Raw genomic sequence first — 27086 nt, forward strand, 5'->3', positions numbered from 1 at the left:
CATAGATAAACCCAAATTTTGGATGTGGTACCAAACCATGTGTTAGATTATAGTCTAAGATGCTTTCCTATCTCCACTGAGTAAACAAAAAGATACACATCTGAGATGAATGGATTGAATAAAAATAGGATCTTGACTTCCAGTCATCTTTGGATCCAGCTCTTTCTGGAGTAGCCAGCCAACCTGTGTGCTGCAGGTATGATGAATTTCAATTCTCAAATGCCTTAGCCATGCTGGCACGAAGCCATGGAAATCAATGTCCAATACAATTGGAGGGCATCACCCTGGAAAAAGCTGTTCCAGAACCATCAAGTCAGACTTTTTTCATTTTATCTAGCCTGCCGACATCTAACAAGACTGCCATAGCTCTCTGGGCTCCAAGGCAGAAGTTTTAAGATCACCTGCTATCTATCAACTGAAAAAACAACCCAAGCTGGAGCTGCTAGGAACGAATCCCAGCATCTTTTATGCACAAACTATGGGATTTGATACTGCATTTTGATCCATTTCAAAAGTTACCTTCCAATCCAAAATTCAGCAATGAAACCTTTTTTTTTTTCTTTACAGATTCCTTCTCCATAATTGGAAAATAAATAGTTTCAGTGTGAATGATGCTATTTAAAAGTGTGGGTGTTTTATCATATATCTGACACTAAATATACTAGATGTGTCAGCCACAGTGGAGGTTGTTCTATCCTATAAAGCTCTGAAAAAAATTCAGAAAGGAGCAAGCAAGTGGAAGTGCTCTAATAAAGAACATCCAGGATTCACAAAAGGAAAAGCTTCTTAGTATTCCACATCATCAGTTTATGACATTATCAGCCATAAGATGTAACAGTGGCTATGAGCACAGATAGCTTTAAAAGATGAGTAAGTCACAGAAGACAAAACATTAAAGGCTATTTGTCATTTCATGAAATCTTTATGTTTAGAGGGAGTGGCCTTTGAAAAACATTTGGCTAAGATACATATTGTCTTCAAGCTCTCCTGGAGAGATTCCTAAAAGTATTTGGTTAACTGTTAAGGAATGTGGGATTTTTATCTGACTCAGCAACTTCTTGGACCAAGATAGGTAACAGAAATCATAAAATTCTAGCAATTCAATCCACTTTCCTTACTTTCTGAAGACCAAACTACATTAAGTGACACTGAATATGAGAATTAAGATCATGTTGTCTGTGGAGTAAATATTTTCCAAGAAAATCATACCCTATTCCAACCACCCTCAGTAGGCAGTATATAAAACTGCCGATGATGATGATGATGATGATGATGATGATGATGATGATGATGATGATGATGATGAATAAATAATACCTTCCAGAGTTGGTATTAATACTGGAATGAAATTTCTCTGATGCAAATAAGTCATTCCCAAGGGCAATAGCAGCTGGAAGGGAGATTTTAATTGTGATCCCAGCATGGCAGTAATACCATGGTTTCTCTTGCACTGCTAAGTATGTTCATTGACATGTCTGCAATTATATTTAGTAAAGTTACACCTGAAAGCGAAGAAATGAAGGTAGTAGTTTTCTTGGGCTTACAACTACTTAAAATAGACAATATGATGGAGAATTAAAGAAGAGATTAATCCTAGGGAGCAAAGCAACTACAAGATCATCAAGGTAAGCATATTTTTATGCAATGAAGGTTAGAATACAATGGTATTCTGTGAAACAATGGTATTTTCAGTGATAATGTATAGCTCTGAAAGCTGAATATTGAGAGAGAGTGACAGAAAGAAGATAACCACCTAGAAATTACTAATTTGGAGGCAGTTAATACCATGGATGGCAAGAAAAATGATTCATTCAGCCTGTCAGTCAAAGACCAACTTCTGTTGAGGCGATGAATTCAAATATTTTGGACATGTGCTATGAGCAGATGATAGAGCAAAAACAAAAACACAAACTTGGCAAGTGGAAAAAAAAGAAAACAATGAAATCAAAGATACTATATGACAGGACTGTGACTGAAAGAGCTACAAGCTACTCCTAGAGATACACTGACATGGTGAGTGTCCATGTAGCCAGCAGGAATTGAGCCTGACTTGATGCCACCAAACTAAATATTGCACAATGTTCTCAATATCTGTGCATTGTAAAACTGAATTAAAATTTACTGAAGTCAATATCAGTCCAAACGGAATGAGACAGCATTGTTGCCATTGAATTGGAAACTTAGGAGAAATCCAGGACACAAGAAGAAATATGCACAAAGTTCATGAGGCTTAGAAGAGCATTTTGTCTAATCAAAGAACTGGAGTATAAATGATGCCATGAATACTGATGATTGCCAATTTATGACATTATGCACACATTAGCTTCTTCCTTTCTTGTCCATCTCTCAAATTACTCTGAAATTTGGACTGGTGTTCTGATTCATTGTCCCATATGTTGATGGTGCTTTTATCCTCAAGCCATTCACTCAATGGACTGATGTCCTCATTTCCAAAAGTCCCAGCCTATGCCTGTACTCAAATTTGTTGATCAGCAAGTAGCAAAAAAAATAAAATAAAAATGGAAATGATGCAATGATATATGGAACAAGGTAAAATAACAAACAAAAAAGAATGGCATTGTTAGTGAAGGACATCAGAATGAACCACAGGAAGCAATTCAGAGGGAAATCAGTTGGAACTAACTATGAAAAGTCAAATGAAATAATAAATGGATAGCTGAAATAGTACAGTTTATGATGGCATGGTAAATATCAAAGGAAAGTCAAGACAAAACCAACTCTGAATAAATAGATTATTGTTAGTAACCCTTCCATTCCTTTACATAAAGACACCTTAGCTGAAACAGTGTACACTGTGACCGATTCCATGGCAACTAAAGCAGAATCTAAGCCTTTTCATCATTATCAGAATAATGGTCAAAAGTATCAGGTGAGGACGAGTGCTGAAAAGCCATTTACATTAAATAGGAAACTAATATTCAAAGCTAGTTTGAAATTGTATAAATGTCATATGTTTGAACACAAAGACCATTCAGTCTAAATATTGACTGAATGTGGGCGTGCTTGTCCTCATTTGTATAATGCCAGATACAAAGACCATAGGCAGCAAATGAATTTGTTTTAAATTCTCAATTCCCTTCACTGAATATATGAACAATCATAATTATGCTGAAGATAGGATATGGTACCTTGTGTTGCCTCCTTTGCCTTCTTCGAAGCCTCAAAAATTCTTTGTGCTGCCTTGACACAAAATTCACTGCTGCATATTCAAGCAATGCAGCAAAGACAAAGAGAAGACATACAGCCATCCAGATGTCAATAGCTTTTACATAAGATACCTGCAAGACAAGGAAGCAGGAAATAAAATCATGGAATCTTGCACTGAGAAATGACAGTGTGCTTGGGAAGAAGGCTGAAAACATGTACAAAGATGTAGATTGTACACAGAATATTTGTTTTCAGTATCTACAAAGGCTCCACTGAATATTTTTCAATTTATTATTGCTTCTGAAAGCAGAGAATTTGGTGGAACTAATCAGATAAGTAGGAAGCATGCACATTTCAAACATCTACATTGTTTATTATGTTTTGCTATTCTTAGATGCTCATTTGTACCATTCCTTTGAGTATCAGTTTTAGGAATACAGAAAAAACTACTATATCAAGATTTTGATACTCCTATTGGAAATGCCAGGTATTGAGCCTGGGATCTTCAGCATGCTAATCATGTGCCTGACCATTGAGCTATGGGCCTTCTTCTTCACCCAAACCAGCTTGATTGGCCTGCATTCCAATAAAATATGATTGACTGTGGTGTCTCACTGGTCACCTTTACCGGTTTTCATTACATCATGTCTTCAAATGTAGCATGCAATCATCAGTAAGTCATAGCAGCTCCTAGGATGAAATGGAACTGAAGGCAAATGTACAGATACAGATAGTTATCTCAGGCTATGAAGGAAAAAATGTTGCTTTTTAATCTATTCAAGTGGTTTTATCAGCAAAACATCAAAGAGATAAAGAATGGTAGGAAGAAAAACAAACATCATAAAAGCAAAATTGGAAAAAAACCCAATTTAGGTGTATATATAAAATATATATTTATTAATTTAGTTTTGATGGACATTCAAATAGAAGTTTCTTCTGTTATGTTTTTATCAAAGAGATGATTACTTCCTTCCTTTAAATGAATAGAATATCATGGATGACACCTGGACTGGGCTGTGGCACTTTTAATGCAGCCGTAGTTGGCTTTCTTTGTGGCCCTAAAAATTGTCTGCAATAGCGTTATCGGTCTGGCTTATTGTTTTCCTTCTCCATCTCATATACTCGTCCACCATATTTGGAATACATCACCACCTGGAAGGCATTCCTGAGTCATCTTATCATTGAAAGTGAAGCCAGAAGGATCAATTTTTTAGACTGAGCAAAACCACTTCTCGTGCGAATAAAGAAGCCGAAGGCAAAAGCAGAAACAAATTCTGACTGGGCCTTTCTTCCTTTCAAAGGTCCAGTTGCTACGCTAGCTGGATAATTTTAACTCTTGTCCTGTTGCTCTGAAGAATGGTGAAACTCGAATATAGTAAGACAGCAGTTCTGTCTAGTAGCACTTTATTACTTGTACTGTGCAATTGGATATGCGGGCTTCACAGTTGGAATGGTTTGACAAGAAGCAAGTTTTACATATATTAAGATCTGTGACTTACAGAGTTGTAAGCACATATGCAAAGTGGCCATGCCCATCTTATCCATCTTACAATTTCTTCCATCTCCAGGGTAGGTGGAACATAAAATCAATGCACAACAAGCATGGATGTAAAATGCTTTAAGGATATCTATTCCAGAGAATCGCTTTCACACATTTGCATTTTTCTAAATAATCAACATTGTATACACATTCTTCCCAAAGCAGAGGGACATACAGATTTATGCAAAACAAAATTATGTAGTGTTATTTTCATTGCTATGTAATAAATAAAACATGATATCCAGGGTAAGAAATCCTGCATCCATAGCAACCATCAGCAAAACTCCCACTGGTGTCAACAAGATAAATATTGTATCTCTCAGATCTTGTGGAAGCAGTTATCATACTGACCTTTAGTTTCTCAGAAATCAAAGCTAGATCTCTTGACCAGTATTGTAGGTGGTTCACTGCTGTGCTCCACACCATTCTGCGGAGTACAGAAGTGTGACACTATTTATTTATGTTGCTATTGTATAAATAGCAGTTGTGTTACATGGAGAAGGAAGAGAGAAAGGGAAAATAGTAGGTGCAGGGAACACAATCCAGTTTTGGATGCTGGCAGGTGGTGATAAGGACCACAGAACATTTAACTCTGTTCGTTCTGGAGTTCTAAATAGAATCAGATCTCCGTCTGAAAAAAAATGGATTTTATATCCAAATAATTTGGAACAAATGGAGACTTCCATTCATCCTCTCCCAGGTTGTGCAATTGTTAATGTATATTTCCTAAGCACATTTTTTAAAAATTCAGATCACCCTGATTTTGTTGTTAATATATTGTATAAATTTGATGATAGGAAACTATACCATTTTAAAGGTTTCTGTATTAAATATGCCTATTAATATAAATCTATAATTGAAAGATCACTGTATTTTGTCCTGCTTCATACCGTTTTGATGTCGTTCAAAGTATTTCCTTTAGTAATATTTTACAGGGAGTACAATGCACACACATACACACACACACTCCTCCTTCCAACTTATGAATATCACAAATGTAGCTGCAGCTGATCATTTCACAGTTGAAGAAATATCCTTTTTCTTGCCAACTCTGGTTGTCTTAACATTTAATTCAGATTCTTGTATGGTTTCTTTATATTTTTATGAGCATACGATATTTACCATCATCTTTTAAGATCATAGACTGAAAAGACTGTCTCAGTGCCTCAACCATGTCTGTAGAGACGTATTTTGGTCGTCCCAAACATTTTTCAGAAGTCAACCTTTTTCATGTCTACTCATGGATTAGTACCTTGTCGTGGTAGTGGTGCATGAACATTCCAATTACACTATGAGCTGTCAGGACTGTAAACTCCCAGAAAGGTCACCCATAATGAGGAGGTCACGGAAGCAGGGTTAGACTAAATATGATCCACTGGAGAAAGTGGTCATCCACTCCAGTATTTTACTAAAAAAAGCAAATGGGCATTCACAACCAAGACAATGTTAACCTGATGGTGGAAGAGGAGCCATTCTTGGTCAAAGTGTATCCAGTGAGCTACTGGGGAAGAGCAAAGGAGAAGTGCAAATAACATTTTAGATTTTTAGATTTTTTTTGTATCCTGCCTTTATTGTTTTTATAAATAACTCAAGGTGGTGAACATACCTAATACTCCTTCCTCCTCCTATTTTCCCCACAACAACATTCTGATAATTCTTATTCTTATAATATATTTATATTTAAATGTATTTAATAAATATATATTTATATTAAAAATTCTTATGATATGGCTGGATTAAAGCCAAAATGCATCCAGTTGCTGATATGGTCAGAGACAAAGGAATGTTAGATGCTGCATAGATATGTATACTATTGATAAATGGAGTGTCAGAACCATAAGCCAAAAAAAGCTTAATGCTGTCAAAGTATAAATATCAACACTGAATGTCAACATTCTGGGAATCAGCAAACAGAAAGGAACTGAAATGGGTGATTTCAAACCAGAAGAACTTCTGGACTTCTATTGGGAAGAAGAAAGCCAGAAAACAAGTAGTCATCATTCTTAAGAAAACAGTGTAAAAATCAACTTTCAGGTACAACCGCCCAAAATGATAGAATATCTCAATATCTCATCCGACGCAAGCCAATCAATATTATAGTGTTTTATGCTCTAGAAACAGCTATAGAGAAAGCAGAACAGTTCAGTGGTAATTTGTAACAACTTGTCACAATACAAAAAAAAAAAAAGACATGTTAATTATGGGAGACTGGAATGCTAAAGACGGATGTAAAATAGCATCTAAGATAATGGAAAAATTGGTCTCTATGTACAAAATAACACATTTCTGCCAAGAAAAGTCAATGTTTATAGCACATGCTGTCTTCCAGCAAGAAACCTAGAAGATGACTCTATATGTGGACATCACTGTCATTGGCAATACCAAAATGAATTTGTCCATGCATTCATTGAGATAATGAGCTCCTGTTTTAGACTTGATCAGGGGCATAGCTAGGGTAGGATAGGCTCCCACGATGTGCATTAACTATTATGGTACCTCATCTTCTTTTATTTCATTCTGTTCTATCCTACATTTTTATACATTAAATATATCCGCATATAATTTACATGTTTTATATAGTTTGCTTTTATTTATTTTTAATTACTTCTCATCTACACGCCCTCCTTTCTCCTTCCTGTTCACTTTTATTTCCTGATGCTCCAAGTGCCTACCAGGAAAATTTCCTTTTGCCAAGATTTTCTGTTGAGGCTGAGTTGATAAGGACCCTTAGATGGGAAATGCTAACAACAACAGGACAAGCAAGAACTGCCTGAATTTTGGCAAAATAAAAGCAAAGAAATACTGAAAGATAAGCCCTAAATTATCAGAGAGTATCTCAAGCCCCAGTCAGCTGGCAACAGAGAACTTGCTATGCTTCATTAATAACAATGACAATTTAAAAATGTGTCAGTTGCCTGTTCCATAATCATGCCTTGCTCAACTGGGAGAGCGAGGAGTTGAAAATTTGGAAATTTGAAAATAAGCTCCAGCTGGAGACAGAGGACAAGCTTCATCTTGATCTGAGAGATGAAGCCAAATCCCAAACCTAGTTATGGACCTGATGGCCAAGAACTGCCTCCTGACTATGCTGTTTACGCTCAGCTGCTAATGGCTAATACTAAGTTTGATAACTTAACATCTCTAATGGAGCAATTATGTCTACAGTGATAGATAGTCCACTTGTCTGCTTCTAAGTAGGCCAGGTCAGGAAACAGATGCCACAAGAAGTACTAGAACTCTACTTTCTTGATATAGGCTATACATACCTAGGTTATATATAATAACAACATCTTGAAAGCTTGACAGTGTTTTTCCCTTCCCTCCCTTTTATACCAAAGAGAGTCAAGACAAGGCAATCATCAGTTTCTTTCCCATGATTTTTTATTTTCCCCAGATAAGCTCTTGCTTTATGAATGATCACTGCATATTTCTCCAAGGTCATCTTTGTGTTCCTCTATACCCCCTGACAATAAATCCATTAGTGTCAGCCATGGGATAACTCCACAAGCCCCAGTAGGAAGGCAGCATCATGTTAGTGAGCAGGTGTTATCACAGCCCTGTCAGACATAATATGCTTTTGTGGAACCAGAAACAGTGACAGGCACATACTCCAGCCATAGGGAGTGATGCAGCTACTTGAGAAGTACAACTCCAACTGTGGCAGAGGACACACTGGGAAGGCTATAATCTGCTCAGTCTCATAACTGTGGTGCTGCCGTGTCTTCCTTAGTGAATTCAGTGAATCCAGTGGCTACCCAGGCATGCTAAATTTACAAGGATAGTCCTTACCTTTCAATATACAATGTTCTCAAGAATGAGGAATTATTAGAGAAAATTTCATATTATACCTTTTGGTGTTTTTTTTCTACTGCAGGCTAGAAGGACAGAGTGGTGTGGAGGTTCTCAAGATAAAAGTACATTGCTTAGCAAGGTTACTAAGCAACTGTCAAGTTCCTATAGTGACCATTCTTACTGAAGGCCAAGCCTCTGCAGGCAAGGCTCTGCTGGTCATATTACTGTAGATCAGAAGTAATTTCTTCTGCTTCAGAAAAGACATCTTTAGTAAGACAGATGCAATTTAAAGACCCACTCATGGCAGCCCCTGATATGTTTAAATCACTTGTGGTTTTGCTTTTGTAAAGCTTCAAGATCTGCTGAGAATGCTACTTTGCCAGTTTCTAAAAAGAGAAGGTGGTACTTTGCCCACTTGAATGATGACCCCCAACTAACCAAACTCAAACATCCCACTGCAGGACAATTGACCAGACAGAAGCCAAAATGCTCTATCCATGTGCGATCACTCCAGATGGAGGCTGGATTGCTCCCCCCAATTTAATCACTCCACAACCTTTAGTGAATTCAAGGTGGCTTTCTGCTACTGATTTCTATCTACCAGAGAACAATTTCGTCTTCCCATCAACCCCTGATGGTTATCATTATTATGATTATTATAGCGAAACTCACCTACTGCACCACCATGCATACAATTGAGTGGTTTAATCCTGACCACACCTGAAACTGACACCCAGCTTCTCAAGGGTAGACCCCTACAGACTCAATTGCCTATTGATACATCCATTCTCCTACCAGTTTCAAACGACAGTTTTCATTCACCTACTGCCAATTCAGTCTCATGGGACTCTCTTCCACTCACAGAGGACCCATTTCTCTTACACTAAGTGCAAAGAATTCTGTGACACTTTTATCATGGAATAATTCTTTGTCACTCCTACAGTCTGGTGGGCTGGTCAGAGTAGATCACTGCAATGGCTTAGTATATATTGCTCATTCACTTTAAGAATCAAAGCTACCCATTAGACTCATTGAACCATTATGCCCTGGTTAAAACAATAACCCCCCAAACAAAAAGCCAACAGAGCTCACCTAACCTCCTGGCCCAAATGCGTGGGGGAACAGTCAGAGGTTCAGAGTCTTATGAAAGACTAACAGAGCTGGGACCATTCAGATCTCTGTGTATATTCACACCAAACCCAGAACAAATTGATTTGTTTATTCAGAAACACAGGCCAATGAATTATGGGCTGATCTAGAAGCTTATTTAAGCAACCTTTTGAAGCTTGCTCCCTGTGCTCATGTAAGTAATTGTGGGCAATTTCATTGCTAGAATTGGGACCAATGATAAACTCCGATACTCTTAATACCTATTAATCAGCACAGATTATGAAATACTTCCTTCTTCATTCTCAAGGAAATCCAAATATGATATTGCTTATGTGCCTGTGGCAGGGTGAAGTGCCTGGCTAGAGGAAAGTGATTGGGTCTGTGATAAGGTCATCAGTTGTTGATTTTTTTTTTTTTTAGGGTAAGCAGATGACTCAGAACAAGATCAAGAGCACATAGGCAGAAAAAAGGAAAATGCTAGAATGCACCAGTAAAGTGGCACGTATATGCCTTAGATAGAAAAACAGAAAGGGAAAGTGAGGGGTGTGTGTGTGTGTGTGTGTGTGTGTGGTATATTTCAGATGCTGCAGGACATGTTGCTGGAGAGGACATCACCTGGTTAACATGGAGCAAGGATGGAGGGCTGACCAGAGATTCTACCCCTGGGATGTGGAGGAAGACTGGGAAGAAAAGCCTGGAGCAGCTTGTAGAAAGACCAGGAGGACAGATTGCATTGTGTGTACTAACATATTAGACAGTGGAACTTTGTAGGTTAAAGGCTTTGTTTGGCAGCAAGACCGTCAGCAGAAAACTCAGAGACATTCCAGTATCAGTAATTGAGATAAGGAAGGGGAGAAAAGCCATAATAAATTACAAGTTGAAAGTGAAGGAAAGAGACATAAAAGGGAGGAAAATTACATAAGTTAAGACTTTATTTCTTCTATTTCTTATATCATTCTGTACATACACAGGAAAGCATACTGTTTTTGAAAATAACACTTTCATTCTATATATTAATAGATCATACTACTTTATTAGTATAATTATTGTCGTGTCCCTAACCTAGTTGTTCAACTCTTTCAATGGTGCACCCATTACTGCTGTAATTGAGCCCATCCACCCTGCTGCTGGTCCTCCTCTTCATCTCTTCCCTTCCACCCATCTCAGCATTATAAATTTCTCCAAAGAGCTATGACTCTCCAATAATCTATCCAAAGTAGGATAATTTGAGCCGGGTCACTGGTGCCTCAAGTAAGAACTCTGGGTTAATTTATTTGATGATCCATTTACTTGTTTTCTTGTTTACTCATGGTTTTCTCAGTTTTCTCCAATGCCAAAGTTCAAAGTGTCAATATTCTTTGTTTTTCAAAGTCCAGCATTTGCTTTTATAGTGTCTCACAGGGGAAATGATAGCATGATTCTGACCTTTGTCATCCCAGCATCTGATTCTCTTTGATGGCTACTCTGCCAAGTGTTAGTCTATGGCATATTTCTTGACTGTTGGTTCCTTTGCTGTTAATAGTTGATCCTAGAAGGCAGAAGCTTCCACCACTTCAATATCTTCACTGTCAATCTTAAGGCTGGTTGCTGGACCTGTTATCATTCATTTGGTCTTCTTTATATTTAATCTTAGTCCCATTTTTTTTCACTGTGCTCTTTGATTTTCATTATGGGAGCTTGTAGATCATTTGCATTTTATTTTGGGCTATCAGAGTAGCATCATCAGCACAGGTTATTATTGATCTTTCTTCCTCCAATTGTAATACTATGCTCATCTTCTTCCAGTCCAGCTTCCCTCAATATTTATTTGGCATATAGGTTGAATAAGTAAGGAGAGAGTATACAGCCTTGTCTCACTCCTTTGCCAACCTGGAGCCAGTCTGTTTTGTCATATTCTGTTCTGACTGCAGCTTCGTCACCTCTGCATAGATTTCAGATGAGAACGATGAGATGTTCTGGGATTCCCATTTTCCTAAGGACAATCACAGTTTTACATGACTGACACATTCAAAGGCCTTTCTATAATCAAAGAAGCACATACTGACTTCTTTTTGGTATTCTTTAGCTTTCAGAATTATTCAGCTTGCTTCGCTTTATACATCCTTTATAGATTTTAAAGCTGCTTTTGATTTAGTGTCCAAACCCAGTCTACAGCATCTACCCTAAAAGCTAGATGTAGCTTGCAAGGACCTATACTAATGAGATCCCTGTTAAGAGAGGAGTATATTAGGGCTGTATTTATTTATTTATTTAAATCAATTTATATTCTCACCTGTTGCTCTTCAATTAATGAGCTAGTAGCTGAGATGAATGACTTCTCCTATCAACCCCTGAAATTAGCAATTAAACTTATTCCAATACTTTTATATGCAGATGGTGCAGCGTTATTTTCCCAGACTTTAATTAGCCTAAGAAAGACACTGCAAGCACTGATGGATTACTGTGCTTCAGAAACCTTGGAAATCAGATACAATAAGACTAAAATGGTGGTCTTTGCCAAATGGCCCAAAATATATACTTGGATCCCACTGAGCTGGTTAAATTGTTCAAATACTTAGGCATAGTCTTTCATACTTAGTGCCAAAAGCTGAGAGATCTGCTGAAGCATTGCCATCTTTTTTCTCACTAAAGGGGCATCGCTTATCTCTGCTGCCCTCTGAGTGTATTTAGCCAAAGTTAGAGCACAATTGTTATTTGGTGCTCAGTTAGGCCCATGTAGTTCCTTTGCTCTCCTAGAAAGAGTCCAGATTAAATTTCTTAGGAACATATTATAAATTCCTTGTGTCTCAATTGCAGTAGTTTTCTGCAAGACCAATCTTAGTAAAATTGAGAACAACATCTGGCTACACACTTTCATGTACCGGGTAAATCCTGTAGCTTGGCTCTTCAGATTCGTATTGATAATTTTGTCTCGTCTTGGTCTAAAGCAATAGATTAAAAATGGAGCTTCTTGGATTCCCTTTAACTCAGCTGTGCACATGAGCATGCAATAGCAGCTTTGAGGCAACAAATTAAAGATATTGATATTCAGCTACACCTGGCATTTCTCCCAGTGATAAATTCCCAACAAATTCCTTCCCCCTTCTTAGGCTTGACAGATATTTAAGCCAAATTGCAATTTCTAAAAAAAGGAGGGCATTGTCCCTGGCACAATTTAAAGCCTTTCCTACAGCAATTTTAGAAGAGAGATACAAGGACATTCCATTATGATTAAGGTTTTACCCATGCTGTGGAGGAGCCACTGAAACTATAACCATATCTTCTTATATTGACTGTTATATACTGATACATGTTTGTGGTTGATGATCCCACATCTACATAAATTCCCCAGTTATTCCAACTGGTTTTATTTACCACTTTTACTTTCAGATAGTATTACTTATTCTGTAGGTAAATTTTGTTGTATTCTATTTAAAAGGGTAGGTAATTAATTGATATGTCTAGTTAATGTTATGAGTAATACCCCTGTATGTACATAATCTGTTCATATTACCAAGTTTTATTATGTTCTTGTTGTTGTTCAGTCGTTAAGTCATGTCCGACTCTTCGTGACCCCATGAACCATATTGCGCCAGGCCTTCCTGTCCTTCACTGCCTCCCTGAGTTTGCTCAGTTTCATGCTCATTGCTTCAGTGATGCTATCTAACCATCTCATCCTCTGCCGTCCTCTTCTTCTTTTGCCTTCAATCTTTCCCAGCATCAGGGTCTTTTCCAAAGATTCCTCTCTTCGCATTAGGTGACCAAAGTATCTGAGCTTGAGCTTCATTATCAATCCTTCCAATGAGCAATCAGGGTTGATTTCCTTTAAGATTGACTGGTTTGACCTCCTAGCAGTCCAGGGGACTTTTAAGAGTCTTCTCCAGCACCACAGTTCAAAGGCATCAATTCTTCGGCGCTCAGCCTTCTTTATGGTCCAACTCTCACAGCCATACATTACTACTGGAAAAACCATAGCTTTGACTATGTGGATTTTTGTCAGCAAGGTGACGTCTCTGCTTTTAATATGCTATCTAGGTTTGCCATAGCTTCCCTCCCAAGGAGCAAGCGTCTTTTAATTTCATGGCTGCAGTTTCCGTCTGTGGTGATCTTGGCGCCTAAATAAATGAAGTCTGTTACTGCTTCCATTTCTACCCCTTCTATTTGCCAGGAATTGATGGGTCCAGATGCCATGATCATAGTTTTTTTAATGTTGAGTTTCAAGCCAGCTTTCGCACTCTCCTCTTTCACCCTCATCAAGAGGCTCTTTAGTTCTTCTTCACTTTCTGCCATTAGGGTGGTATCGTCTGCATATCTGAGGTTATTGATGATTCTCCCTGTAATCTTAATTCCGGCTTGTGATTCTTCCAGCCTGGCATTTCTCATGATGTACTCTGCATATAGGTTAAATAAGCAGGTTGACAGTATACAGCCTTGTCATACTCCTTTCCCTATTTTGAACCAATCGGTTGTTCCGTGACCGGTTCTAACTGTTGCTTCTTGGCCCGCATACAAATTTCTCAGGAGACAGGTAAGATGGTCTGGTACCCCCATCTCTTTAAGAATTTGCCACAGTTTGTTGTGATCCACACAATCAAAGGTTTTTGCATAGTCAATGAAGCAGAGGTAGATGTTTTTCTGGAACTCTTGTGCTTTCTCCATGATCCAGCGAATGTTGGCAATTTGGTCTCTAGTTCCTCTGCCTCTTCAAAACCCAGCTTGTACATCCGGTAGTTCTCGGTTCACATACTGCTGAAGCCTAGCTTGTAGGATTTTGAGCATAACCTTGCTAGCATGTGAAATGAGTACAACTGTGCGATAGTTTGAGCATTCTTTGGCATTGCCCTTCTTTGGAATTGGAACGTAAACTGACCTTTTCCAATCCCGTGGCCACTGTTGCATTTTCCAAACTTGCTGGCATATTGAGTGCAGCACTTTAACAGCATCGTCTTTTAGTATTTTAAATAACTCAGCTGGAATTCTGTCATCTCCACTAGCTTTGTTGTTAGCAATGCTTCCTAAGGCCCACTTGACTTCACTCTCTAGGATGTCTGGCTCAAGGTCAGTGACCACACCAGCATGGACATCAGGGACATTAAGATCTTTCTTGTATAGTTCTTCTGTGTATTCTTGCCACCTCTTCTTAATCTCTTCTGCTTCTGTTAGGTCCCTGCCTTTTTTGTCCTTTATCATGCCCATCTTTGCACTAAATGTTCCTTTCATATCTCCAATTTTCTTGAAGAGATCTCTAGTCTTCCCCATTCTATTGTTTTCCTCGATTTCTTTGCATTGTTCATTTAAGAAGGCCTTCTTATCTCTCCTTGCTATTCTCTGGAAATCTGCATTCAATTGCTTATATCTTTCCCTTTCACCCTTGCTTTTCACATTCCTTCTTTCCACAGCTATTTGTAAAGCCTCATCTGACAGCCATTTTGCTTTCTTGCATTTGTTTTTCTTTGGGATGGTTTTAGTTGCTGCCTCCTGTACAATGTTACAGACCTCCTTCCATAGTTCTTCAGGCACTCTGTCTACCAAATCTAATCCTCTAAATCTATTCATCACCTTCACTGTGTACTCACAAGGAATATGATCTAAGTCATACCTGAGTGCTCTAGTGGTTTTCCCTACATTTTTCAATTTAAGCCTAAATTTTGCAGTAAGAAGCTCATGATCTGAGCCACAGTCAGCTCCTGGTCTTGTTTTTGCTGTCTGTATAGAACTTCTCCATCTTTTACTGCAAAGTATGTAATCAATCTGGTTTCGGTATTGACCATCTGGTGATGTCCATGTGTAGAGTCGTCTCTTGTGTTGTTGGAAAAGATTGTTTGCTATGACTAGCTTGTTCGCTTGACAGAACTCTATTAGCCTTTGCCCTGCTTCATTTTGTACTCCAAGGCCAAACTTGCCTGTTATTCCGATTACTCCTTGACTTCCTACTTTAGCATTCCAATCCCCTATGATGAAAAGGACATCTTTTTTTGGTGCTAGTTCTAAAAGGTGTTGTAGGTCTTCATAGAACTGGTCAACTTCAGCTTCTTCGGCATCAGTGGTTGGGGCATAGACTTGGATTACTGTGATGTTGAATGGTTTGCCTTGGATACGCACTGAGATCATTCTGTCGTTTTTGAGGTTGTACCCCATTACTGCCTTTCCCACTCTCTTATTGACTATGAGTGCAACTCCATTTCTTCTAAGGGTTTCTTGGCCACAGTAGTAGATATAATGGTCACCTGAATTAAATTCACCCATTCCCGTCCATTTCAATTCACTGATTCCCAAGATGTTGATGTTCAATCTTGTCATCTCATGTTTGACCACATCCAGCTTGCCTTGGTTCATAGATCTTACATTCCAGGTACCTATACAATATTGTTCTTTACAGCATCGGACCTTCTTTTCGCTTCCAGATACATCCACAGCTGAACGTCCTTTCGGCTTTGGCCCAGCCGCTTCACTCTTTCTGGAGCTACTTGGAATTGCCCTCCGCTCTTCCCTAGTAGCATATTGGACACCTTCCGACCTGAGGGGCTCATCTTCCGGCGTCATATCTTTTAGCCTTTTAACATTGTCTATGGGGTTTTCTTGGCAAGGATACTGGAGTGGGTTGCCATTTCCTTCTCCAGTGGACCACATCTTGTCAGAACTCTCTGTCATGACCTGTCCATCTTGGGTGGCCCTGCATGGTATAGCTCATGGCTTCACTGAGTTACGCAAGCCCCTTCGCCACGACAAGGCAGTGATCCATGAAGGGGTATTATTTATTATGTACTGATCACTGAATGCAGTAAAGATTCTACTCTATGCAATTAGACATAGGGCAATTAAAACCACATAAACAATCACTATCCTATATCTTGACCAGAGTTTTCCAGCTACATATGACCCCTCATCAGTTAGTGTCTTCAGTATAGAAACGATTTGTTCACACCTGGATATCTATATTTTATCAGAGACTGTTATGTCCAGAGTAATCAAGAACACATTTATTCTGAACTGGTTGTCTACAGATATTGGTCTTTGATCTTCAAAAGGTTATTATGGAAGATATTCACTATGGCATACAATGGTTTGAAATTCCTGTGATACAATCCAAGACTGAAGCATTGCCATAGCACTCTCACACACCATGTTGTACTGGCAGAAAAAGCCCTACAGCTTTGCTTAGATCTGTTTGTAGTGACTGCAAATGTTTTCAAATGCAGTTTGCAGATTCCAGAATGTTTGTGAGCAGCACAATTAAAAAGATACATTGGGACTTCTCCACTTTGAGGCTCCACCAGCCTCCATTATTTCATCCCTCTCTCCCAGAATTATCTGTTAGCACATTGTGGATATTTTAAAAATGGAAATGGATGTGCACCAGAGCCTCATAGCATGCTGACCATTTTGCTGCATATAATGCCTTCAACATAATTTTCTACTGAGTTCTCATACCAAAAAAGTGAATATGTTGGGTACTATGTGCAAAGTGCCCATAAAGACATTTTATAATGCCAAAGAAGTTTCTCACTTCTGGAACAGCTAACGTAGCATTATTCAAGACTAAATTGAGACTGTGGCCAGCCCAGTGGGCATATGTTGCTATTGATTGACATGCTACAATTCTAGCTTAGACACCAGTATACAACCTACTCATATATCATACACTCAATTCACTCAGCTCCATGATAGCCTTGGTCTTGCAATTTTGATGTATCCAGTCCATTACTTTCAGTGGTGCTTAAAATGCTATGCATCAAACCAGCCACTGATTGAGCTACTTCCAACAAGCTCAGAAAGGACTCTTGTATTTTTATGCTTAAGCATTCCTTCAAATTGCTATCAGTTGGCTGAACTGATCTTTCTTACAAATATATTCAGTTATACATATAATCATACAGAAAAATGGAATCCCTTTATATTTTTTATGACTCCATCTATGAAAAGAGTTAAGAAGAACGCGACTCTGTTCATTCTGCATGTCAGGGCTCAGGTATTTTATTTTCCATCATTCATGCTCAAGAGCTTGTCCAGCACAGGATCAAATTTCGAAGAAGGCTGAGATCAGAGAAATAATTTCCATAGAAGCAAAGGAATGTTGGAAGGAGTATTTAGAGATTTGTATTGGGATAATGGTGATGAGGTGAAGAATGTTTAAAGCAAAAAACAAAATACCCAAAACCAACCTTGATGAAAAGAAAGCCATAAATGCTGTGAGAATGTTGAAAAATGACAAGGGTGCAATGAATGGGCCAGGAACCCAGGATGGTCCATTTAAACAATAAAACCTTTTTTAAATCAGTGCTTAGAGGTTCACTAAAGGGAGCTTTATCTGTGGGAAAAACCTGACAGATCAAGGTGGCATAAGAACTGATATCCATAACATTCCTCAGCATTCTTTGCTGAGTGAAGCACACCTCTGTTTTGGCCACCAACACACTGAACTCAGCAGTTTTCTGTGACTCAGAAACTCTCTTTGATCTGCAGGAAAATCTTAAGAGGTCATACTCATCTTCTGTGAAAATTGTGCTTTGTGTTCCTGATTTCTATGTCTACTATCTTTTCTTCTTGGATCGTTGGCATTCTCGTTGTTACATCTTTTAAAGAATGAACTAATTTTAGGGAGTTCTACTGTTTCTCTTCTTGCAATTTTCTCAGCTTTTGCTTCTGTGTACCACCATGCAATTTTGGCTTCTTCTCACTCTGTTACTTGGAGTTTTAATTTTAACCATGATGTGTATGAACATGTATGAGAGAGAGAGAGAGAGAGAGAGAAAGAAGGAAAGAAAGAAAGAAAGAAAGAAAGAAAGAAAGAAAGAAAGAAAGAAAGAAAGAGAGAGAGAGAGAGAGAAAGAAAGAAAGAAAGAAAGAAAGAAAGAAAGAAAGAAAGAAAGAAAGAAAGAAAGAAAGAAAGAAAGAAAGAGGATCATCCCCAAAAGAAGATGCTTCCAACCCAAAGTTAGTCAGGCTTTGAACCTATCCCTATGAACTCAGATGGGTCTGCTGGTTCTGACTGCCCAACCAGCCTCTGTGCAGCAGCTTTTCATCCCAGTTACAGAATAGCTGAACCTGGATGTCAACTGAAACCATATCATTGGAAAAACTGAAAAGCAAGTCTAGGCTTTGTTTAATGTCTATTATATGGTCTCTTTAGTAGGTGTTGTAAAAGAGACTTGTGTGTCTCATCAGTAATTCTTCACCATAATTGTTAACTGTCCTCTCTATGCTGCATGCAGATTTATCCTAACCATATTGTATAGTTCAAGTCTCTAAAAGTCACTCATGCAATAATGCTGCATAATGTCCACATTTTGTGTAACACTCCTAGCTAAAGCAACAGGGAAAGCACACTTCTTTATATAGAAATAATAATTATGAGTGATCATTGTTGAAAACTCCTACCTACTATGAAAAAGTACATTTAAGCATAGTACATGTTCTCCTACAGCATTACATTTATTCAAGATATATTTTTCAGGAAATGCTCACCATTTTTGGAAACCACAATAATGCTTATATTTCCCTAATTAAGTCTTAATTTATGTTACTTTATATTGCAAAACAGCCCTTCCAGCATTTTAGTGGCTCCTTATCAATTGTATTTTAAGCCATGCAAATAATTAAAAGACTCTGTCAATGTTTTAGCACCAGAAGTTGAGGGACTTTTCCAGAATGAAATTTATATTCATCAAGAATTATATACAAGGAGGATGACAAAAATGTGTATTACTCTTCTTTTCAGCATAGTTTCATGTAGTAGAGTGTGGATGGGAAACAATGTCTCTGGATTGTTATATATAATGAGTCATTGCCCTATTTCTACTAGATCATTATGTTCCCGCTGATTGCTGTATTTATCACAAAAAATATTGGGCCAGGTGGATCTTAACCTGATCCACAAGTCACAACTTACATTTTAATGTACAAGTTCTATTTAGAATCACCAGTTATAATATTAATGTTAGGAAATCCTGTTTCTGTACATTTACATTAAAATAAGACCCCAGTACAGATTACAGTTAAAAAAAGAGAGAAATTATAGAAGATTCAAGTCAACTCAACTTTAGTGAATGTCACTCATCTATAGTTCAACAGTCTATATGCACATATGCACAAAAAATAGATCCATAGAACAATCTATATTTGTACATACATGCATATAGATTGTTGAAGTATACACTTAGATTGTTAGGTACACACAATGTTCTCACAGAACATACATACATACACATATTTGCATGTAATAGTGTTCACATGTTCATACAGAATTAATATTATACACACACACACACACACGTATATGCACACACAATCCAATAGTTGAGGGAATCTGTGTAATGTTGTCATTTGATCCGATAACCCAGATCTCTAATCCTCTCCAACCATCCCTTTCACAGGATGACCTTGGATTGATATCTGGGATAATGCCAGCTGTAGAATGTATATATTACACATATATGCATACACACATGCACCGTGATGGAATGGAATTATGAAGGCCAGGCTCAGGGAGATAAACATTTTCTTAGCTCGCCAGAAGAGCATGGGAAGAACAAGAGGATGAGACTGGCACCTCCCTGAGGAATTCACACTGTTGTGGCTGGAGGACTTTGGGAGCTGGGGTTTCAGTCTGGGAAGATTTTTGTCAGGCCTAGCCCAAGGAACTCTGAGAGACAATGCAAATTCAGCCCAACTATGTTTATTAGCTATAACCTCTAGCAAGAATCTTCCCAGACTGAAACCCCAGCTCCCAAAGTCCTCCAGCCACAACAGTGTGAATTCCTCAGGGAGGTGCCAGTCTCATCCTCTTGTTCCTCCCATGCTCTTCTGGCGAGCTAAGAAAATGCTTATCTCCCTGAGCCTGGCCTTCATAATTCCATTCCATCACATGCACACACACATGAACACACCTAATTATTGAATTAGAGAAATTATAATTAATATATATTCAAAGACATCTCCTTTCACCCAGCATTTCTTAAAGCGTGAGTCACAATTCCCAAGGCAATTGCAAGACAATGGGTGAAGGATCCCCAGAAATTGCCTTTCTCGTGTGTTTTTTCCGAGCAGGCTTACTGGTTGGATGCAAAAGTGTTTTGAATGTAAAGCAATGTACAATTCCAGAATCCTATGTGAAGTAAGAATGGTTTTTTAATTGAAATTTTAGTGTTTGTTTTTTAGTACACTGTGTTTTCCTTTCAAGTGAGGTACCCTTATGCCTGGAGGATGTGAGGTTTCTGGCAAAGGTCTGATTGTCCAACTTGGTACTCACTCTGCAGAAAGAACTATGACTCAGAGAAAGGGAAGAAGGGTATGAAGGAGCGATTGGAAGATGCGGGTGGAGGGATTTACAGGCACCAGGCAGACAAGTTGTGACATTATTTCAGTGCAGCTGTACTGGGAGAGAGAGAGCTTGAAAAGGTACTTCTAGCCTTTCAGTGTTTTGCAGGCTGCAGCATATTAAGAGGAAGTGATTTAAGGCAAGAAAGCGCCTTTTTTTCTCTCTCTTTTGACTTTGGGAAATGAGTTGTTGTCTTGAAAATGAAACTCAAATTTCAAGAATTGTAAAAAATTAAACAAGCACATCCTTCCCATTAAAAATTGATTTTAAAATTGGGAGGGGGGGAGGTATTTCCATTAGAACAATTGTATCTCATGAAGTTGAATCTATATTTGTTGTATTTGTTGTATAAATATTTTATCACTTTAGGTGGTCACAGTATCAGAAATTTGAAAATCCCTGCCTTAACCCAAGTCTTTTTAACCATTTGGTTGCAAAGTCAAAAAGCCATTCAATCCTCATTCTCTTAAAATGCCTTGTCCAATTTGATGCCTCCATTATGTTTAAGGTGATGGACTTGCTACCTCAAATATATAAGCTGTGTAAGAATAAAAAGTGTTTGAATGTTCAAGTGGAGTTTGTAAAAAAAAGACATTTCAAGCTTTAAAAAAAATATTTTTGAAGCTATTCAAAAATGGTCTTCAAAGTGTTAGACTAGTGAGTATTGAGTGCTGAATGATCTTGTTATAAGGTAAGGAAATTAATTTAATTTACAATGACTTATTGCTGTCCTTGCTCCTTCTACCTTTTGCTTAAGGATTCTTCAATCATATATGTATAGTCGGGGGGGGGGGGAAATCATGTGGCAAACAATTCACAATCTCGAAATATGGAAGGTCATTTTTCATGGTGCTTATCACAATAATCTTGCAAAAAGGATTGCTGAAGATCTATTTTAGGGACCAGTAAAATGGCAATAGTCAATAGAATGCTGTCTCCAACTTCCTATACAGGACAGTCTTTATCCTAATCTCTGCTGTGCTATTTCATAGTGACAAAACTATGTGTTTCTGTTTTAACTTTCTATATCTCTAGTCACAACTTTCTCTTTAGTATCTTCTTACTCTCTTTATGTACACAGAGTTTCCTTAAGGTAACTGCAGGATTTACTCTGTCTCAATTGATTTCATAATTCTATTCCAATGGGAATCAAGAGTTAGCAACCCTCTGTAATTTTGTTCAGTTCTATACATTCTTTTGATGAGATGTACATTTCCATCTGCTTCCCCACATGGCATAACTAATCTCATTTCAATATCATCATAAAAATCTATCTTGAGCTGGAGCAGAGTGAGCAAGTTATGGTCATTATGTTTGATTCAAAATATATCCCAATCTGATCATTGAAATCAAACAACAAAGAGCCTTCTTGCTCACTTCAGTAGAGGAAATCAAACATGCCTTATGGTTGTCATGGGATCCTTCTAGCCCTGATCACGGGTCGAATGAATGAATGAATGAATGAATGAATGAATGAATGCCCAATTTGGAAATAGGATAATTGAATGACCCAAATCAAAAAGATGAGAACCTATTCCAGAAGCTAAGCAGGGTCAAAGGATGCTAGGTTACAGTGAACATAATGCATGGATATGATGAGATACGTCTTTTGCTCACATGCCATCACTGACTCCGCTGTTGTTTTTAGTGGTGCCAGGTCATTTATGTATTGCTAATATGGAGAGATAGAAGAAATAAACCAATGTTCTTCCTTTCATAATTATGCCTTGGAGAAACTCATTAATGCAATCTATCTATCTGAAAAGAAAAGGAAGTCAAATGGTGCCTCCCCACCCTATTTTGTGGTCTAATCATGAGCAGCAAAAATATATATTTATGGCTCCAGTCATACATTTTCTAATTTTAAGCTCTTCTTACTTGGTTCAGTGAACTAGATCACTTTTAATGGTTCACTTAGCTGTGACTATGGGCAAAGCAACAGTGTGGAAAATATAATTTCTTAAGGTATTCCAATCACCTGCATAGTAACAGTAATTCTCAACTCCATCAGTTTTCTCAGTGGCAAATCTGTACAGATTATATGTCCATGCATGCATTCAGAAACATACACATATGAAAAGCTACTTTGTCTTAAACAAAATCTTTTTTTCCCAGAATATTCAAGCAAATGTTATTAAATCAAATAAGTCTTCCATTGGAAAGGTATAAGAGTAAGATGCATCAGTTCACATATATTTTTACTGTTGTAGGATTTCCTATCACCCCCACAAAAAATCTTATGAACTTTTCCATCTAGTGGGAAGCAAACTGAATTGTATTTCCTGTCCTCATTATCAGAATGGTTCCATTTCCCTATAAGAATGCCTCCAAAATGTAATCTTCCTGCAAATTTCTGTAGCTGATGAATGATATATGCAAGAAATACAGTTCTTCTAGCCATTGGATTAAAATGTCAAAATGAATTCTGTATGGCCTATAGACCTAGTTTTCCCATATATTTGTGACAATGAGAACAAATATAAAGAGTTTTGTGTTCCTTTGCAAATAATGAGCTTCTTGAACAGTTTCATTACTAGAAACAGTTATATGTGACCAGCCTTTCACCTCAGACTCAAATCTTCCTTCCTTCCTTCCTTCCTTCCTTCCTTCCTTCCTTCCTTCCTTCCTTCCTTCCTTCCTTCCTTCCATCCATTCATCATTGAGATGTCTATCCATAAACATTTCTAAGAAAGCATTACAAAGGATGGCTGGCATTATCATTCTTTACTCCTGCCTTTCAAAAGAATGAGGATTTAGCATTCATAGCTGTTTTAATTACAGGCAATATTTCTGAGTGTGCGGTTTTTTCTGCCTCCCACTTCACTTTAGAAGTGAAACTAAAACACATTAGTCATGTTGAAGGGTTATGATGTCTGGAATAATCGACATGCTGAAGTGCACCTACATTCAAATGGGATAAGTGACTCTGGATGGTAAACAAAATTTAAACCAAAACCACAACGTAAAACCCTAAAACATACAGTATGAATATATAATTCAACACCAGAATGGCAGCTGAAGGTAGAAATCGAGATAATATAATAAAATATTAACCCACCCAGGCCTCACTAACTTCATGTCCCCCCAGGCCTGAGCAAACAGCCAGGTTTTCAGTTTTTTCCAGAAGACCAAAAGGGTTGGAGCCAATCTGTTCTCAGGTGGTCAAGTATTCTAGAGGGCAGTCATATTCTCCATCTGCATGATACCTTTTTAGGTACCATCATCTCCCACGTAAGGTGTCTTTTCTCAAGGCTAAACAGCTCAGCAGTTCCCTTATTCTATCATTATAGGACTTAAATTTCCAATACTAGGCGGGTTTGTTTCTTTTCATTCTTGTCCATTTTTTTGTCACCCTTCCCATCTTCACTCTTCATTCTGTTTATCACTGTATGTTGTTTGTTTGTCTGTAATGTTTTCATTTGTAATCCCCCAGAGTTGATAGGAGTCAGGGACAGATAAATTTAATAAATAATAATCCTGATCATATTCATCACCTTTCTTTGTACCTCTTATTTGTCTGCAGTCCTTAAAATGTGGTGCCTAGGCCTGGACACAGTGTTCAGGATGGGGCCTGATGAATGAAAATAACCTTCGCTTCCCAAAATTTGGAAACTATAGTAGAGATTATTAACTGACTGATGGCTATGACATCTTCATTGTTTCTGCAGATTCCTGGTGGCTGTTTCTGTTTCTGGCCTCATAATGAAAAATCACAGAAAGTTCTGTCTTGTGCACAAGACAATTCAAGTACCAAGACAATTCAAAGAGCAATATTCCCCTTTTCTCTTAATGAAAATCCATCATGGAAAGCATATCAGTCTTTCTTCTTCATCTCATAATTTCTTGTACAACTGCTATTTATCTTTTTAGTCAGGGTTAGTAAATACAAATATATAAGGATTTGTTTTAAATCAGCTCTATGGAATTAGAATTGCTATTGGACTGAAACTTCCAAAGAGAGTACACACATGGTATTAATCAAGATGGATGTCACACCATTGCCCACCATCAAGAAAACTTGCTACTTATTCTGCACATATTAAGTCTTCTTTATCATTCAGGTATGAAAATGACCACCTCACATCTGCAGCTGCTTTATGAAACAACAGATAAACAAACAAACCAATGTGTGAAGGAATGGTTGGATGAAGGCCGTGCTCGAGGAGATAAGCATTCCCTTAGCCCTCAACGGGAGCATGGGAAGTTTAAGAAGATGAGACTGGCACCACCCTAAGGAATTCACAGTGTTGTGGTTTGCTGGCTTGGGAAGTTAGATTCAGTCTGGAGAGATTGATGTCAGGTTCAGCCCAAAGAACTCCCCGAGACAGCAAAGATACAGTTCTGTTGCATTTATTAGCTTCCACCTCAAGACAGAATCTCTCCAGACTGAACCTAAGTTCCCAAGCCAGCAAGCCACAACACCGTGAATTCCTTAGGGTGGTGCCAGTCTCATCTTCTTAAACTTCCCACGCTCCTGTTGGGGGCTAAGGGAATGCTTATCTCCCCGAGTGCGGCCTTCATCCAACCATTCCTTCACACAATGGAGAAAAATGATATGCTTTTCTAATATGGCATTTTCTTAACTTCCTGCACTGAGGCACTATATGAGATGGGGTTTACACATCAGAGTATGCTAATGTTTGTGCAATTATAATTTACTGAATATCCCACAATTGGCTATGTTCACACAATCATGTAAGCCCAAACAAACCATTCTGTGGGTTATAAACCCAGTCAAAGAGTTGCAACTAGACTAGATAAGATAATCCCTTTTCAGGCCCAATCTGTCAGAATATTTAACAATATAGTACCTAATAGTAGTAACAAATGAATCATATATCAGTATATTAATGCTGACCATTATATAATGCTATGGTATTGTGATAATATGCAGCTTTATGCCATACATTTGTGTTAATGGATACCTGTGAAATATTGAGAATGTGACCATTGACTCAAAGCAGACCAAAAAGGCAGAAAGGTTTGTTCAGAAAGATTATACTTTACAGATCATTGGTAAATGGTGACTTTAAAGAATACAAAAGATAAGGGAGATGCAGTTTGTGCAGCAAAAGATGGTTCCCAAAACAATAGATAATTTCAAATCTACTGGATGAAGTAATAAGCATTCTCATGGAGAAAAAAAATTCAGGAGCTGGGAGAAAAATGCTAGCTAAATGTCATTGGATACTGTACTTGTTGGAAAGCATAAACATTTATGGGAACTGTCATTCTTTGGCACCATCATTTACAGTCTGTTCAAGTATGGTGAGCAACTTGCCTCAGTTCTTCTGGAATTCAAGCCTAGCCCAGCCACTTTGAATAGGGTAGGTATGCATGGCTGTGTAAATGTCCGAATGAATGGAGATTTACTTCAGAAAATGAACAATTACAAGTTGTAAACCTGCATTTAGTTCTAGGCTTCTTAATCTCTGGATCAAAGAACAATAACCACCACTACCAAGTGGTACTGGAGGTACTTTCTGACCTTCAGTATAACAATTCTTGGGCTGAAAAACTGGATGGGGGAGAGGAGACGTTTTTATATTCTTGGATGGCCTGAAGAAATTCTGAAAAAGGTATGTCAGTGGCATTTGTGGAGGGAATGAAGTTAATAAAACATTTACTTTTTTCTTTTAAACTTTTATTCTTGTACTTGCTTTGCTTTTTGAAAGAGCTTTCATAATCAATTTATTAATGGGGCTATGGTTTTAAGATGGTCCTGAAAAAAGTTCAGAACATCTTCTGAAACCTGGTTAAGGCTTTGAATTGAAATGTACCCCAGATGTGGTCAGAAGCACCTTCCTATATTTCAGGTGAAGAAATGCAGGACTGTACTTAACATTTGGGAGAGATGAGGGGAGCAATGGGTTGGGGCAAATTGCACATATGAGTGGAGCCAGGCGTTCCCCAAAATTTTGTGAGAGTTTAGTTTCTATCTCTTTACAGTTTAGAAGTGTGTTAGCCAATGCTGTGGAATACAGTTCAACTGTCCTACATTATAGTTTTATGTGTTTCTCATCTCAAATTGCAAGATCTAGTACCATCCATTTTTGGCAATTGCACCACTGAAATTTGATAGATGGCCAGGTGGGGCTCAGAAAGACTAAAAAAAGGGGGGGGGGAGATCAGGGCTGCACGTGGTCCTGCAGGCAGATTGCCAATCCCTGTTGTATTTCT

General features: G+C 38.0%; 1 protein-coding gene across 2 annotated transcripts in view; it reads right to left on the reverse strand.

The window, feature by feature from the left end:
• GLRA2 (glycine receptor alpha 2) overlaps window positions 1-27086 on the reverse strand; it is a 127105-nt gene that overhangs the window by 16609 nt on the left and 83410 nt on the right. For both annotated transcript variants that reach the window (XM_088144432.1, XM_088144431.1), the window contains exon 8: window positions 3150-3299. In XM_088144432.1, the coding sequence (XP_088000558.1) occupies window positions 3150-3299 (150 nt within the window). The remainder of the gene's footprint in view (window positions 1-3149; window positions 3300-27086) is intronic.

This window comes from Python bivittatus, unplaced genomic scaffold (genome assembly GCF_059951505.1).
Source record: "Python bivittatus isolate LINGU-HERP-01145 unplaced genomic scaffold, Pbiv_v1 ctg000350_np1212, whole genome shotgun sequence".
Classification (NCBI taxonomy): domain Eukaryota; kingdom Metazoa; phylum Chordata; class Lepidosauria; order Squamata; family Pythonidae; genus Python; species Python bivittatus.